At 37.8% G+C, this 15,320-nt stretch overlaps 1 protein-coding gene across 4 annotated transcripts in view; it reads left to right on the top strand.

Annotated features, from left to right (window-relative positions):
- tnr (tenascin R (restrictin, janusin)) overlaps window positions 1–12,083 on the top strand; it is a 157,943-nt gene extending 145,860 nt beyond the window's left edge. For all 4 annotated transcript variants that reach the window (XM_069718325.1, XM_069718326.1, XM_069718324.1 and 1 more), the window contains 5 exons: window positions 889–1,040; window positions 1,234–1,330; window positions 6,239–6,400; window positions 6,906–7,069; window positions 8,475–12,083. In XM_069718325.1, coding sequence (XP_069574426.1) covers window positions 889–1,040; window positions 1,234–1,330; window positions 6,239–6,400; window positions 6,906–7,069; window positions 8,475–8,594 — 695 coding nt within the window. In that variant the 3' untranslated portion in view covers window positions 8,595–12,083. The remainder of the gene's footprint in view (window positions 1–888; window positions 1,041–1,233; window positions 1,331–6,238; window positions 6,401–6,905; window positions 7,070–8,474) is intronic.
- The last annotated feature ends 3,237 nt before the right edge of the window (window positions 12,084–15,320 follow it).

The raw sequence follows: 15,320 nt of genomic DNA, 5'->3' as shown, positions 1-15,320 counted from the left end.
TCTATGCTTGGAAAGTCATTCTAATAGGGTGAGTTTTCTTGGCCCTGGAGATTTTGCTTTGCATTTCACATTAGAGTCACCATAACAAAGGTGCACAATAATGGGACCACAAAGCCAGGCACAATTTTCATCTCCCCACTCTATAGCCTCGTGAGAGAGACTTATTATTAGGCTGCACCTGCAGGATGGCTGCGTTGAGCAGAACAATGTGCTTAAATCTCTGATGTGCTCAGTGTGTAATAGTCTGCTGGACGCGTCATGAATTTTCTAATCGCCAGGGATAAACATGACATGACAACATGCCAAATGTAAATATGCATATTAAAACCACCACTGATATATATTGGCCTTATGTAGCTATTTGTGGCCAACACGTTGGGAAGCAGTTGCTTACTGGCACATCCAGTAGACAAAGAACAACATTTGCATTTATTTGAAGCCACGTTTCTGTCTGCCTAACAATCTGTCTCTTTAGCTGCTAAATGTTTCACTGTGGTCACCAACTAGTCACAAACTTTTTCTGCTGGATAAGTCGAGAGAAGTCATTTATCGGGATTTTTTTTTTTTCTAAAAAGCAAACAAATTAGGTAGGTAGGTATATACTTTATTATATACCTACCTACCTAAGCTTAAAGACGCAAAAAGGCTTCGCAGAGCTGATGGGTTTTATGTTCTTTGATGCCACTTGTTTCAAATAACACATTGTGGTTTGATCTACTGTTAATGTTAATATATAAATTAATGAATCCCTAAATTTGTAATGAAACATCTTGTTTAAGTTCTATCCATGCACTGTTCAACAAACTAAAGAATAATTTGAAGTCGCAATGTGGAAAAAGCAGCAAATTATAACCTGTCACGACTGGTCGGTTCTGTGCTCTTCTCCAGGGAGTCGTCTGTTTGCAACACCTCAGAATTGTGCCCAACACCTGCTGAACGGTGAGACTCTGAGCGGCGTCTACACCATTTACATCAACAGAGACCCCAGCCAGGGTGTGCAGGTGTACTGTGACATGGCCACAGATGAAGGAGGCTGGATTGTAAGTGTCTGCCAAGATACCACTTTCTTTTTATATCTCTCTTGTCAAATTAAGAATTGCAAATAACTGTGTTTGTTGGATAAAGAAAATAGGAAGAAGAGCTGAAAAACTTGGAAATGAATTGCTGATACATTTTAGTCATAACTTCTGGTTTGCTTTTCTAATCTTGTTACCGCATCACGTGTGTGTCCAGGTATTCCAGCGTCGACAGAATGGCCTGACGGACTTTTCCAGGAAGTGGAGTGACTATCGGGTTGGCTTTGGAAACCTGGAGGATGAGTTCTGGCTCGGTAAGTCCGTCACTGTTTTGTTGTGAAGCGCTGGACAGAAAAGCATCATATTCAGCTTTTGATTTACTTGCAGGATGAAATGAAAATCTGCATTGTGTTCCTCAGTCAAGGGAGCTGGGGAGTGAACGCTCTACATCTATTTTTTTTTTTATCCCCTTAACAAACCTAAAACGATACTGATTGACTAGCAGGTGTTATAAATAATTCACAGGTAAGGTCATGTTTGCTGCTGCCTTATTTCAACCTGTCACCCAGCTCAATATATTTCAGCTACATTTTATGGCCAATATTGAGCTGCAACCTGCCACCCATTTTGTTCAGTTTCTGCTCTGGTTTTCTAACGGCTGTATCCCCTCTATATCAACACGACGTCTCCATGACTCAAGCGGATTTAATAGGTACAATCAATAGAGGTTCATAGCTTTCACTTGGTTTCAATTGATATATCTATTTTACAGAGCGAAAAGATGTCTTCAATATTTTGTGCAGGCAGTAAAGCCTTTCTTGTGAGATTTTTCACTTTCTATGAAGATGGAGAACCGTGCTGCTAGACTTCGTTTTTTGTCTCTTGTCATCTTTTAGCACTCGACTTCACAAAGTCTAGCCGATTCATTACTGGATTCTCTGAAAGCTCATCTCTCCCTGAAATTACTTGGTAATTGTTTTTAGCGTCACTGTGATCCAAAGACACAACAACAGAAAGTCCTCACTGTTTTGATGGACTGTTGAATATCTTTCTCCCCCCTTTTTCCAAATCTCATTATGAAACAATAATTATATTCATTAGAAAATGTGCAAATGAGTCATGTTTTTTCATGGGCCAGTTTTTGTGTTATTGTTATGGTGCAGATGATTAAAAGAAAATATTACATGAATATTTCATCAAGTGAATCAGGACCTTGAAATGAATGTTTTTTGAACTTTCTGAATGAAGAAACTAAAGAACACAGGGAGGGAGGAGTAGAGGGAGGGGGATGGGAGGCGTTATGGCGTTGCATTATCACCCCAGAAGGAAGGCTGTTACTTTTCTGCTGAAACATGGTAAATCATAACCTAGATAGTTGTGACACGCTCTAGTAGTCCATTACTCTCTGAGTAAGAACACTGTTAATAGAATAAAGCATAAAGGGAGGTTTTTTTTTTAGCTCAAACCCATCCTGAACTGGAGTTAATGTATAAAACAGTCCAACACAGTGGCCTGCAGTTGTTATTTAGGATATTAGATTTGTTTGTTCACTGGTTATTTTTAAAGCTTTAGTTTGTGTTGTTGTTGTTGAATTGAGCTGAAAAATAGGTAGGTAGGTAGGTATATACTTTATTAATCCCCGAGGGGAATTTTTTTAATTTTTTAATTTAAAAAAAAAAAAAATACTGCCAGTTGTTCCCATTACTTCAACAGCTGAGAGGGCGTTCAAAGGTAGCTGTTAACATTTCATCACAAGAGGATTGCTGTCTGTTGCTATAAATCAATAATTTACCTTGTTTTTGGATTTCAACAAAGAAGAGTGGAGGAAATTACTCCAGAGAAGGACAAGATATTTGAATAGCTAGTTGTAAAGTGACAGTAAAATCGTAGCTTGTCTGGCTCATGCACCTGAAGGCATCACGGAGAAATATCCTGGCACAGATCTGGCAGACTTTTAATGCCTGTCTCAGTGCACTACAACCTACAGACACCTGCGTATATCTGCCTCAGTGAGTGCAACATTTCCTCTGACCTGTTTCCACTACAGCTGAATCAGCCATAATCTGTCCTCTCACCACTTCTGAACGTACACCATAGAAGGGTACCTTCATCTCCAGGGTCCTGATTTACTTTTTAGGTGCCTCCAAGGATGCACTCCCCCCTCCCCCGTTCCATCCTATTTTCTTCTTTGCTGTACTGTAACTCTGTCCTCTCGGTGCATAAAAGCAGCTTAATGTAACCTCAGGGTGTGGAGCATCAAGAGCTGCCCCATAATGCCAGATTACAGATAATATAGCAGCAGGGAACCCAGCAGCCTTGGTGTGCAGCCCAAAATGTTGAGACTGCTGCTTGAAACTAACCCGTTAGTTGGTTTAGTTGAAATTGTTGTGAGCAGCGAAATATTGGCCTTTTCCACAACAGAGGTGTCATTAAAAACATTACCAATGGCTCTATTCAGCTGTCCTTGTAAACTATGGCTGTATGAACAAGCCTCCACAATACCTGGACCCTGAAAGTGAAGCCGCTGTACAGAATACAGCCCTCATTCATATCATTCACACCCATTTCATTCTTAATGTGACATACTGAAATGTAAAAAAAGGTCTGCTGGAGTATTATGTGATTAAATGCCCGGTCTCAGCTGAACATGGGTAAAGGAAATTCATTGTAAGATCTTATGAAATAGGTGGTGTTAGATTATCAATGTGGGACTAGTTTTTGGGAAACTGTCCAGTTTTTAATTTAAGAACAAAATCCTCGGGGCTCCCTGAATACACACAGCGCTGCTAATGTTCAATAATCTTGATTTTTTTTTTTTTTTTTTTTTTTTTGTAATGCCTTTGTTGCCTAATACTCATTAGTAAAATGTATTGAAAGTTGAATTTCCCAGCGTGCATTTTATTTTCCTCCATGAGGAAGTCCACTGATGACAGTGATTTCACCTAAGTGAAATATTTTTGAGCCAAACCATTGTTGTCAATGATGCTGTGACTGGGCCCCAATTGAACAAATATTCGTCAGGTTTTTGTTTTGTTTTTTTACAATATGTTATCCACTTGTTCTTACATGTTACGAGCAAAACAAAACAATTATGGGCATTTCAAGCTAAAATCCGATTCGATATTAGCATACTATTCGAACTTGGACGTCATGTGTTCTTCTCTTATTGTTGTTTAATGGATGTTGGCAAACAGCTTTTTTGTGCATTACCGCCATCTTCTGTCAGTCAAGACGCATTACTACCAAGAAGACGTAAAACAAGACGATAGCCACATAAACTTTCAATTTTGTTTTGTTTTTAATGAGTTATTGAAAATTTGAAAATCATGATCTTCCCTAACATTACAAAAAGCTATGTTTTCCAAAGTCAGTACTGTTCCTGCTCAGCAAACAGTCAGTTTCCTGCCGTGGATGTCCTTTCGCTGCTGAATAATGGGAGTAGCCACTTTAACATCAAAGAAGCTAACTGCTATATTCCTGTTTTGTGATGAGTTGTAATTATAAATGCTGTATCGTTTGCCTGTTAACTGTGGAACAAGTGTCCTTAGAATTTATCATCCTTATGATACCGTCATACAGATGCTCACTGCAGTTTCAGTGCGTGTGACCTTCAATTTTCTTTCAAGAGATTAGGTCAATGTCGTAGCCCTGGAGAGCCATTGCAGGGAACATTTAGCTAATCACTGCCTCTGCGCACTGAATAGCAATAAACCGGACAGTAGGAACCATAAACATTGATATTAAATCTACTCAAACTGAAAAGAAGAGGCACTTAACTGGCCAGCAGTAAAGAATATGGAAATTGAGCTTTCATTATTATCTGTTACAGCTTGAGAACGACCATTTTTATTGCTGCTCTCGGGCAATCTATTCTCCCAACTCGCTGACCTCAGCCAGTTTCATGCTGAACACAATGTCAGTTTGATGATGTAATAACAGAGAGAAACCACCGTGGCCCTGTGCGATCTGTGATCATTATCCCATTCTCTTTCCGTTTTTAATCCCCCCTCCTTGTTTCTACAGAGGTATGAGAGCGCAGCTGGTAATAAAATGTGATGAGATGGTATTATTGGTAGTATAATAGGACAAGCGTGCAATAGTGTGTCAAAATGTATTTTTAATCGCTGCGGCTTGGAATAGAGTCTGATCCCTGATAAAACTGTCCGAGGGGAAAAAAACTGAAAAAATGATTGGTGGTAGATTAATTGATGATAATACAGCGATGTTATACAGTAGGAATTAGAGATGACTAAGTGTTAAACACAATTTTATTACAACAATAGCTTTCCCCCTGTCACTCTAAGTGCCTTTGGGTTGTAACATAGATTTTATCTGCTTTCCATTGACATATTACAGCAGACTTAGTTTCCCTTCTCTCCCGGATTTCTACTTCCTACTTCTTATCAGTATAATGCTTGAGGGTTTTTATTTTTTCTCACAACATTTCCCCGGTTCAGAAAAAGTGCACATGCGCTGCTTCTGTTGGAGGTGAAGCAGGGAAGGAAGCTCTTCTCCAAATGGGTGCTTGTTGTAATCTGATAGTGAAGGCAGTTGCAATCGCTCAGGTCTTGTGTGGAGCCTTATCGGCTGTCGGGGTTCAAATGAGCCTCCTATCTGCTAGCTTTGAGATAGAGAGCAAAGCCGCATATCTCTCAAAGTTGCAACATGTGGCATTTGCAGGAGGCCTGGTAGTGACTGTGTCCATCACTTGAGAGTGTCAATCATACACAGTCATGAGACCAGTGGACAAAGACAGCTGACAAAGTGTTTATCAGGATTCAAACCTTTAACCCACAACACTCCTGCTGAGAACTGTCACAGAAGAACAAGAATCGAAGTGAAACTTTGAAAACATCGCTTACTCACAAAAAGCTAAAGAAATATATATATATATATATTTTTATATTCTTTGTGGAAAAACTTTACATTATCTCTGATCTACATTCCTCATTTAAATATTCTACCGTGTCACTTTTTCGTACTCTGGCGTGTCTCTGCATTGACTGAATGCACACAGTCGCCAGATAGTATGACTCCACTGAAATTCAATCACAGTAAGAGCTTCACAAATTCCAAATCTCATTTTGAAAAACAAGAAAACTGAATCTCTTCTCATTGATTAAATGTGTGCATGTTGCTGTAACTGAAAGATGAAGGACAAGTTCACACAGCAGATTTGGTTGATGCCTCAGCTTTCTAAAATACAAGCTGTTTCTCTGCAGGTCTCGACAACGTCCAGAGGATTGCTGCTCAGGGCCGTTATGAGCTGAGGATTGACATGAGGGACGGACAGGAGTCAGTCTACGCCAACTATGACAAGTTCTCCATTGGAGACGCAAGAAACCTTTACAAGCTCAGGATAGGAGAGTACAATGGCACTGCTGGTACGTGGCTGAGTACAAAAGAAACATTTGTAACAAGTAAATTTGTTAAAACACTTCATTGTTTTGCGTTTCTTTTGGCTCTGTGGATGAATGACTTGTAATGACACTTTTTGTAATATGAATACATATTTGATGTCAACAAAGCCTCCACCCATTCTCTGCCATTTTGTTCTCATCTCGTTTTCTCGTCCCTGATGTCTTAAACCAGTCTCAGCACTGCTCCACTTTTCCACTCTTGTCCTCTCTCTTCATGTATCTCTGTCTGTCAACATGTCCATATGCCAGAATTACCTGTCATATTTATAAAACATTATTATCTCTGACAAAGTAAATTCATGGAGTCTGCAGCAGGGGTTCTTTCCTCTCTCTTCCTTTTTTGTCTCCTCATCTCCCTCTTGCTTGTCTGGTCATTTACGTCTCACATTCATATTGTTATTCACTGCAGCTATATTTAGTATGTTGAAACTAAAAGCTCTCTTCCTCTCTCTCTCTCCTCTGATCCCAGGTGACTCTCTGAGCTACCACCAGGGCCGGCCCTTCTCCACAAAAGACAGAGACAATGACATTGCTGTCACTAACTGTGCCTTGTCTTACAAAGGAGCCTGGTGGTACAAGAACTGCCACCGGGCCAACCTCAATGGCAAATACGGCGAGTCCAGACACAGTCAGGTTCGTCCTTCACGAGATACACCAATTTATCCAGGAGTGAACGCGATGAATAAAGTAGTCAATGAAACTAAGCATCATTATGCCAAACATTTTGTAGCATAAATTAGAAAAAAATGAAGTGCTGGTTTACGTGAATTACTGAATAGCACATGACAGTAAAAATCTTTTGTTTTTAGGGAGTTTTAGAGGGGAAGAGTGAAGCCCAGAATCCTACGTATCGTAAACACTGTATTTGAATCACTGCATTTTTCAATAGATAGTATCGAAGCAATGCGGTCGTTGCCATAGCAGTCGCTAAGCTTTGCACTTAGTCCTAACTCCAATTGAAAAAATACGTTGTTGGTTTGAAGAAGCCTGCGCTTAAACGAAATGCAGTCATTAAAAAAGGCCGTCATTTTGAAAGCGTGTTTTGACATTTACAAAACTCACATTAATGGCCATCATTACGGAACAGCGAATAAAGGTTAAAGCAAATAATTAATAAATTAAATAACATGAAACTTGCTAAAGACATCCATCTCTTTACTTACTATACCAATAGGCCTGATGGAGGAGCTGTAATCAAAGGTCAAAATTTGAAGGAGCAAAACTGCTGCCCCATTAGTCCAATTTTAAAAGAAACCTTTAAAGAGGATGCAACTTAATAGTGCTATTAGTCTGAAGAGACACTTTCAGGAGGATTTTAGTTTATTCAAACACTCTCCAGCAAGTTAAAATTATGAAAGTATTTATGTGGAAGTAAAAGTATTTTCAAGGCATGAAACAAACATGTTCATGTGTTTGATTATAAATAAGAACCACCAGCACAACATGCTCAAACTAAAATGGATTTTTTTCTTTTCTTTTCTGTTTGGTACATGTGAGCCATCAGTTTGGATGGCCCTTCTGGTCCTTTTGACCAGAGTGTGATGGACCTCTCTCTCTCTGCTTCATACTGAAATGACTCGAGAAAGCCAGAGAGGTGTTATGTGAAGCTGTGATTAGGCTGAACCACAAAGGCTTGGAGCACCTCCACTTCTCTCTCTGCTCTGTGCCTTTCTCTTAGTCTTTTGATGACATTAAATGAGAACAGGTGGGAGCAGAGATGGAAAGGCATACAAACACAGAGAAATGTTGGTGTAGAGCTGCGAACGAGGGGGGGTTTGGTGATGAGCAGGATTAGCACAGCTAAAGTGAGACCATAATTACAGTAAGATCATAAATGCGCGAGCTATTAAGTCAGGCTTTTTGCCTTCCTGCTTTGAGTGCTGTCTTCAACTGAAACTAAAATACACTTCACTGAAAGTATTTCCATCTTCAGCCTTGGTTTATCATATGTTCGGTTATTTTCTAAAAATGCCCTGCCTAAAAAGGTCCTGTTGACTGGAGAAGCTTCTAAAAAAAAATCATATTTTCACTCCTACAGGGTATCAACTGGTACCACTGGAAAGGCCACGAGTTCTCTATTCCTTTCGTGGAGATGAAGATGAGGCCATTCAACTTTCGTAGCATCAGCAGCAAGAGGAGGCGGTCTGCCCCTGTATAAACAAACCACCTCCTCCCGGCCCAGAGTCATGGATAAATGGAGTTCGGATGATGTTTAGTGATGAGTTTCTGCTATCTGCGTGCCTCACTGACCGTAAAGGCAGGCAGGAATGTAACAGTGGGGAGGCTCGTTAGTGAGACTGCAGAGAACAAGTGGGTTATTACAAAAAGCTACTAATATTTTATTAAGATTTGTAAGATAATACTAAACATTAATGTACTACCAACAATCAGAACTTGTTATAACCATGGATGGGATCATAAAATAGCAGAGGCTGAAACAAAGTCCGAACTCTGTTGATCTCCGCACACCTGCCCAGCTTTAGCTGTCTTTCCCTGCTGTACTGAGATGATAGAAGACACTGTATGTAATTTATTAAATACTTTGAATGACAATGGTTCTATTTGCTGTAAAAAAAAAAAAAAAACGAAAAGGAAAGGCAAACCAAGACGCTTTGTTTTCCTTTAATCTGTGATTTGCCTTTCCCTGGGATGCGAGGAAATGTGCTCAGAAATGCCCTCAAGAGTGAGAGCAAGCATTATTTTAACCATTATGAAATAATACTTTTAACTAAAAATATACTGTATATGCCCTTAAAACCCTTAACTGTAATATATATATATATTTTTATAACTGATATTGTGACAAAGTCCATCTATTTAATATAATTTGATGGCTTGGTTTTTGACCTTATATTAAATTACCATAAACATGATGACAAATACTGGACATGAGATCAAAATTATCATTTAAATCTAAACATCCAGAGTCATCATTTCTAAAGCAGCACACCAGCAACAGCTTCATAATCATCTACTTGATTTTATTTTCTACTTTTGATTTGTTTTGATTATTACAATACGCATAATGAAAATAATTCTCAATACAAAAACTATTATTATTGGTCGCCGCACTGAGACAGTATTTGCACTGTGAGTGGGAACACAGCAAAACTATTGTTGTTCAATCAGTTCATTTCTTTAGTTGTTCATGGGCATTTATTGCTTCCTGGATTTCATTTTCAAGCAAATCACAATCGTTTAATAACCGCTTCACCCCTGCTGTAGATGCGGTGATTGCTTGCAGAGATGGTGCTGATCTATGTAACCAAAGATCTGCATAATAAGGACCTTTGTCAGCCTGCTGTTTGGAAAGATGCCAGTCACTTCTGTCACCAAAGACACTGAAGCAGATTTTCCCTCTATAAATAAAGTCCCACTTTTTAGAGCCTTTTATGGTAATCATGTCCCCAGGCATTATTTTATGCATTGTGATCACGGAATTCTATGCAGAAGAAAATCAGGGTGGGCATAGTGAAGATTTTAGCCTTGCCTCTCTCCCACTGCTATCTGAAATAAAGTCAACGAAGAAAGCAGAACAGCAGGTGGAGTGGAGCCAAGTCTTTCTTCTGTGTTCTTCTTTTACTTTCTTCCCAATTTAAGCTCCGCAGTGAAACAACGAAATCCGCCAACATGGCGGAGAATGTATTCTTTTTAGCGGGGTGGGTGTAATCTGCAGCATGCCTACCAAACTGTGTTTTATTCAGTGTTCAGTGTCAGTTAGTCTACTGCATTTTTCTGGGAACTGTTTCATTGTAGTTTTCTGCCTCCTCTGTGGGAGGAACATGTCGATATCTCCCCTCTGGTTTCACACTTATAAATGAAAACAAGTAAGAATTGTCGGCTACAATCCATGGAAATCAATGTCACCATCACTGCAAGCAACATATGGTGTCATAAATTCAATATTCCAAATACGTATTTTTTTTATTCCTCTTGGATTAGCTGGAAAATGTGTTCCTTTGTATTTCTGTTACTTCCGTTAATTCACTTTTCTCATTGCAGCGAACCAGCAAATCTGGCTTCCATCACATGACATGTAGAATTTTCATTAGTTTTTTTCCTCTTTAGACTTGAAAACGATAGTACGCTCCCCTCTATAAACTACTAATAATATAATCATGTAGATATAGAGTTGAAAATACTGTGTCTTTTGATGTGTTCCCCCTTTAGATGCGAACTAATTCAGAAAGTCCCCTTGAACATTTCCTTTTTAACCACTGTATTTTTAACCAACGTTGTGCTAAGGGATAACTGGAGCCTACTGCATGTTAACTAAATTGCGATCAAGAGCCTGATAGTGAAAAACAAATGTCCTGATGATATGTTTCAGTTTGATTTGTAGTCACATTTCTTTGCTGATCAGGGTAAAAGGAGCTCTTGAAATGGTTTCTGAGGTAGAAGATGTAGATCTCTTTGATTATTCGCCTGATAATCAACACGTGACCTTTCCCAGGTCTGATTTATGTTTTGAAGTGTCAAATTGACTGTTTCAGACTCTCTCATGCAATCCATCTCCCATAGTGAGTTATAGTAGAGTAGAGACGTTTCTATGTACTTATTTCATTAACTACTTAGATGAAGTTTGCCTCGGTGGGTTTTTGTGCGAGGAACAAAGGTCAAGAAGTTCTGCAGAAAAAGGAACAGAATGTCATTTGTATTGTGAGGATTATCTCTTATTGCAAACTATAAGGTGCTCTTAAATCCTTCAAGAAGAAAGCTAATATTATATTCATCTATATTTACAAGTTTTTTTTTAATAATCTCATTAATTTCCTATTTTTTTCTTGTTGCATTTGTTTAAAATATTCTATTGCATGGGACAAACATTACATTGTGTTTCATAAATTGATGTAACAAAAGAAACTTTCATTGAGACATTTTTGAAAAACAAATGAAATTGAACAAATCTGTATTGTCATGGAGACATACCAGAAATAACATTGAAATAAGGAACCTGAAATATTTTCTTGATGTTACGCATAGTTCAATGTTATTGAATATTCAGTCAAGTGGCATTAATTCTTTTCTTTTTTTTATCATTTTGGAGGGCAGGGGGATATTAAATTGGCATTTTGTTTGAATTCTCAGTTTGCCATTACGTAAAATTTCATCTTTTCAATCTACTGTATGACATTATGTTTGAAAAGAGAATATCCCTGACTGTTTAAACTTAACACTCCGTCTCAGTGACCCAAGTACTTTTACACTGCGTCACTGTTTGTACCGAGCCTCTTGAAGGACAGGAAACCTGTTCCCCTTATTTATTTCTCTGCTATTTATTTTCCACATTTTCTCTGTGATTGAAGCAACGCAGGGTCCTGAATGGCATCAAAAGCAAAAAGGCTTTATTTCAGGGGTTTACGTTCACAAGTTAATAAACCAATATTGCCACCATGCTTGGCAATATTTGTTATATAAGCCAGATATAGTAACTGCATTGATTTGAAATCTTGCCATGGAAATGTAAATGTTGACAAAATGTGAACTTGACTGTTTGAAAAGCTTATATAAAGCTGAAACTAAGGATTTATTGTTGGATAACCTTGGATATTACTGTCAAATTTAGCTCTAGTTTGACTTAAAACATGTACTATATAGTTCCTTTTTTAATACATTTTCTACATATTAATAAAATATTCAAATAGTCTGATATGTGTCGGTTTCTCATATTGTTTAGACGATATCAATTACATACTGTTCAGTCCCTCCAGGATTTTGCAAATTTTAGGTTATTTGCCTAAAATTGCAGGAATTAGAAAAAAATTGCAAGTGATTTTTTTTTTTTTTTAAAGCACTACCTGATAAAGGAATACATATACAGCATAATCACTTTTTTTGATAATAATTAAGCTGCACACCACAGAAATATTTTAATTCTAATTATTTGTGTTTATTTACTGAACTTAGAGAACCATAAAAGAGCACATAAAAGTGCCGTAACTTTACAGAACAGACAGTCTGTGACTAATATAGAAACAACGACTACATCAGCCATCAAAATAAGAGCTTTAGATGCTGTTTAATTCATGTTCATTCAAAACAAAGGCTGACTGTATTCACAAAAACAAAGTGCAGTCTCTTACAACTTGACATGTGTATACATTTCCTGTAGCATATAGCAATATGTAATCACTTCAATTGATAATAAGCATTTCATTAGAAAATGTTATTGCGAAGGCCACATTTTCCACAAACCGCACCACTTCCGGTTTCCTCCGGTGAGTTTGTTTTGGAGAGATGAAAGGAGGAGAACTGCTGATTGTAATTGAGGAGTTATTTTGTGTTAGTAGAGCAAGTTTTGTTTTAAAAGACTTACTTTATGCCGTAATGTTTTCAGCACAGCTTCTGCTGATGACATTTTTTGCGGAAAAATCGCGGGAATTAAAAAAAATTGCAAGCTCTCGCAAATATTTGCTTGAATATGCGTTGATTATTGCGATCGCAAGATCTGGAGAGACTGACTGTTGTATAAACAGAGGGAATTTCAAGTGCAAATACCATTCAACATTTACTGATAAGTATTAAACAAGTTTTTTTAAGACCGGCACTGAAACATGAACATATATGCATAGCTGTGAAAACCGCAGTTTATTGTGTTCATCTTGGAGCCGACTTCTATATTCAACAAGTTGAGTTGTGGTTACTGTAACTACTCTTCCATTTTACTCCAACAAATAATGAAGCAACGTGGACTGACTACATGGCCTCAACTCATCAAAGTAACTGCAGCTCTAATTAAAAGGCCATTAAAAATCAAAGTGAGTACAATTACTGTTGTGATGAACAGTGAGAGGTGGGGTTATAAAGGCCACTGTGGTTGGACTCCAAGACCTATACCATATGCTCACACACAGAGACATAACAATCCTGATTGGACCTGAAAACATATCACAACACTTGTAGATAGCAACACTTTCACTAACGTATATGTTAAGTAATCTTCAGAGGTGATTGTAGAGAAGGGACAGTTAATAAGAGCCCAATTTTAAGTTAATTAGACTGTCCAAATTAAAAATTAAAAAAAAAAGCAGCATTTTAATTCATAAAACAACACATTAACTTTGGAAAGAGTAGGTAAGGGAGTACCTTCACTTTAATGGAATAACCTTTAACATTTTGGGATTACACTATAACTGTACTGTCATGCGTGTCTGTTAAATGAAGATACAACCGGCAGCCAATTAGCTTAGCTTAGCACAAAGACTGTGAGCCAGGACTCCACAAATTAAAAAATCTGCCTCAGAAGCAGCTTGCATCTTATTTATTCAAACTAAACAAAAACTGCAGTTTAATTGCTGTTTATTGTTGCTCCTCTAAAAGCAATGCATGCTTTTACCGTGTATTATGAGACAATTTATTCATGTTTTTACTGTGAGGTTGCCAAGCAACCACTGGAGACTCAAGTGAGTTGCTCCATCTGCCAAAATGTAAGATACTGACTGAGTTATATTGTCTCTTAACCTATTGTAGATGTATGCTTTCCACTTGTAATCTCCTCATTCAAAAAGAATACCTGAACACACATTTATCTAGTCACCAAATATAACAAAACTCAGTATAGTTTTTCTGTTCATTTGGCTTCATTGCTGCAGTAATACTGAAGAAAAACCTGCACTCCCACCTCCTGAGCTATTAATTCAAGCTTAATTTGACAAATTTTCTGAATCATCTGGTCTAATTGACAGTTATACATGACTAGTGTGCTTCTTCAAACACAGCAAGAGAAATAATACGCACGACTGTAAATGTAAACATCCATTATTCTTGTACACAGCTTGAGATTTTATCACAATGATATAATCACAAACCTGAAATTCAGCAGTTTTAAGATTCATTGTTTAATTACAGCATGTTCTAATCATCCATTAATTATCCATTCAAGTGCCTGGTCAGCAAAAACAACTTGGTAAATAATGAGCCTACGTGAAGTTTGGGAATATATTACAGTCAGACTCAAATAAATGAGCAACACAGCACTAGTGCAGTAAAGGTCAGAGATAAACTAATCTCTTCAGTCTTCACCAAAACTAAACTCTTCACACGACCCAGCACAGCTGGAGCATAAAAACAACACTCATAGTTTGACAAAGTTCTCCGTTTATCGTGTGGACCTTGATACCTGAAATTTTATAACTTTTTTGACAATAAACTTTATATTCTGCAGACCACGAATGCGCGCTGTGACTAACGTTAACTTTAACGTACGACAGAGGTCGTCAGGGAGAAGCAGTTTCAGTTCAAAACTGGCCAAACTCATGTTTTTGTTCCACAGTCAAAAATATAAGACCTGAATATAAAACTGACTAAATGGACTTCAGATCATCTTGATGACATGATTGGCACAGACAGGTGGACTCATAGACTGAAGCAAAGACTATGGCTATACCTCTTACATAAAGTATATCTTTATCAAACTTACAGTTATCATGGTTGGGAAATGATTAATTAGCAGCAGTGTCCAATGTAACATTTTTCCCCCACCGGCACAATTGACCAGTAAATCAGTTTCACTGGCCAGCAGCCAAAATAAGAAAATAGCTATTCCTCCATAATGTTTGTGATTTTATATAAATAATATGTAAAACAGTGAAGTTCATCATGACAGTCTGCTAACAGCTGGGAGAGGCTCTGTCTCTGCAGTACTTTCAAGAAAAGAAAAGAGAGGTAAACAATTAAGAGAGAGATGCTTCAAAACAACTTGTGCCCAAGGGAGGCTCTGTGTCTGTTGTTTGAAAGTTTTGGGTTTTCATATAATCCATCATAGACCAGAAGACTTTATATTGTAAAGTTTGGCAAGGCACTGTTGTCACTGTTGATGTTAACACTAGCAATTAGCCATCACTTCAACAACAACAAAAAAACATGTTAGAATACAAAGAGCGGA

This window comes from Brachyistius frenatus, unplaced genomic scaffold, assembly GCF_029030835.1.
Source record: "Brachyistius frenatus isolate BFR_SWC_R1_liver_20210118 unplaced genomic scaffold, ASM2903083v1 Contig_190, whole genome shotgun sequence".
NCBI lineage: Eukaryota > Metazoa > Chordata > Actinopteri > Embiotocidae > Brachyistius > Brachyistius frenatus.
Note: the sequence above shows the minus strand (reverse complement) of the source record. Positions and strands in the feature narration are given on the sequence as shown.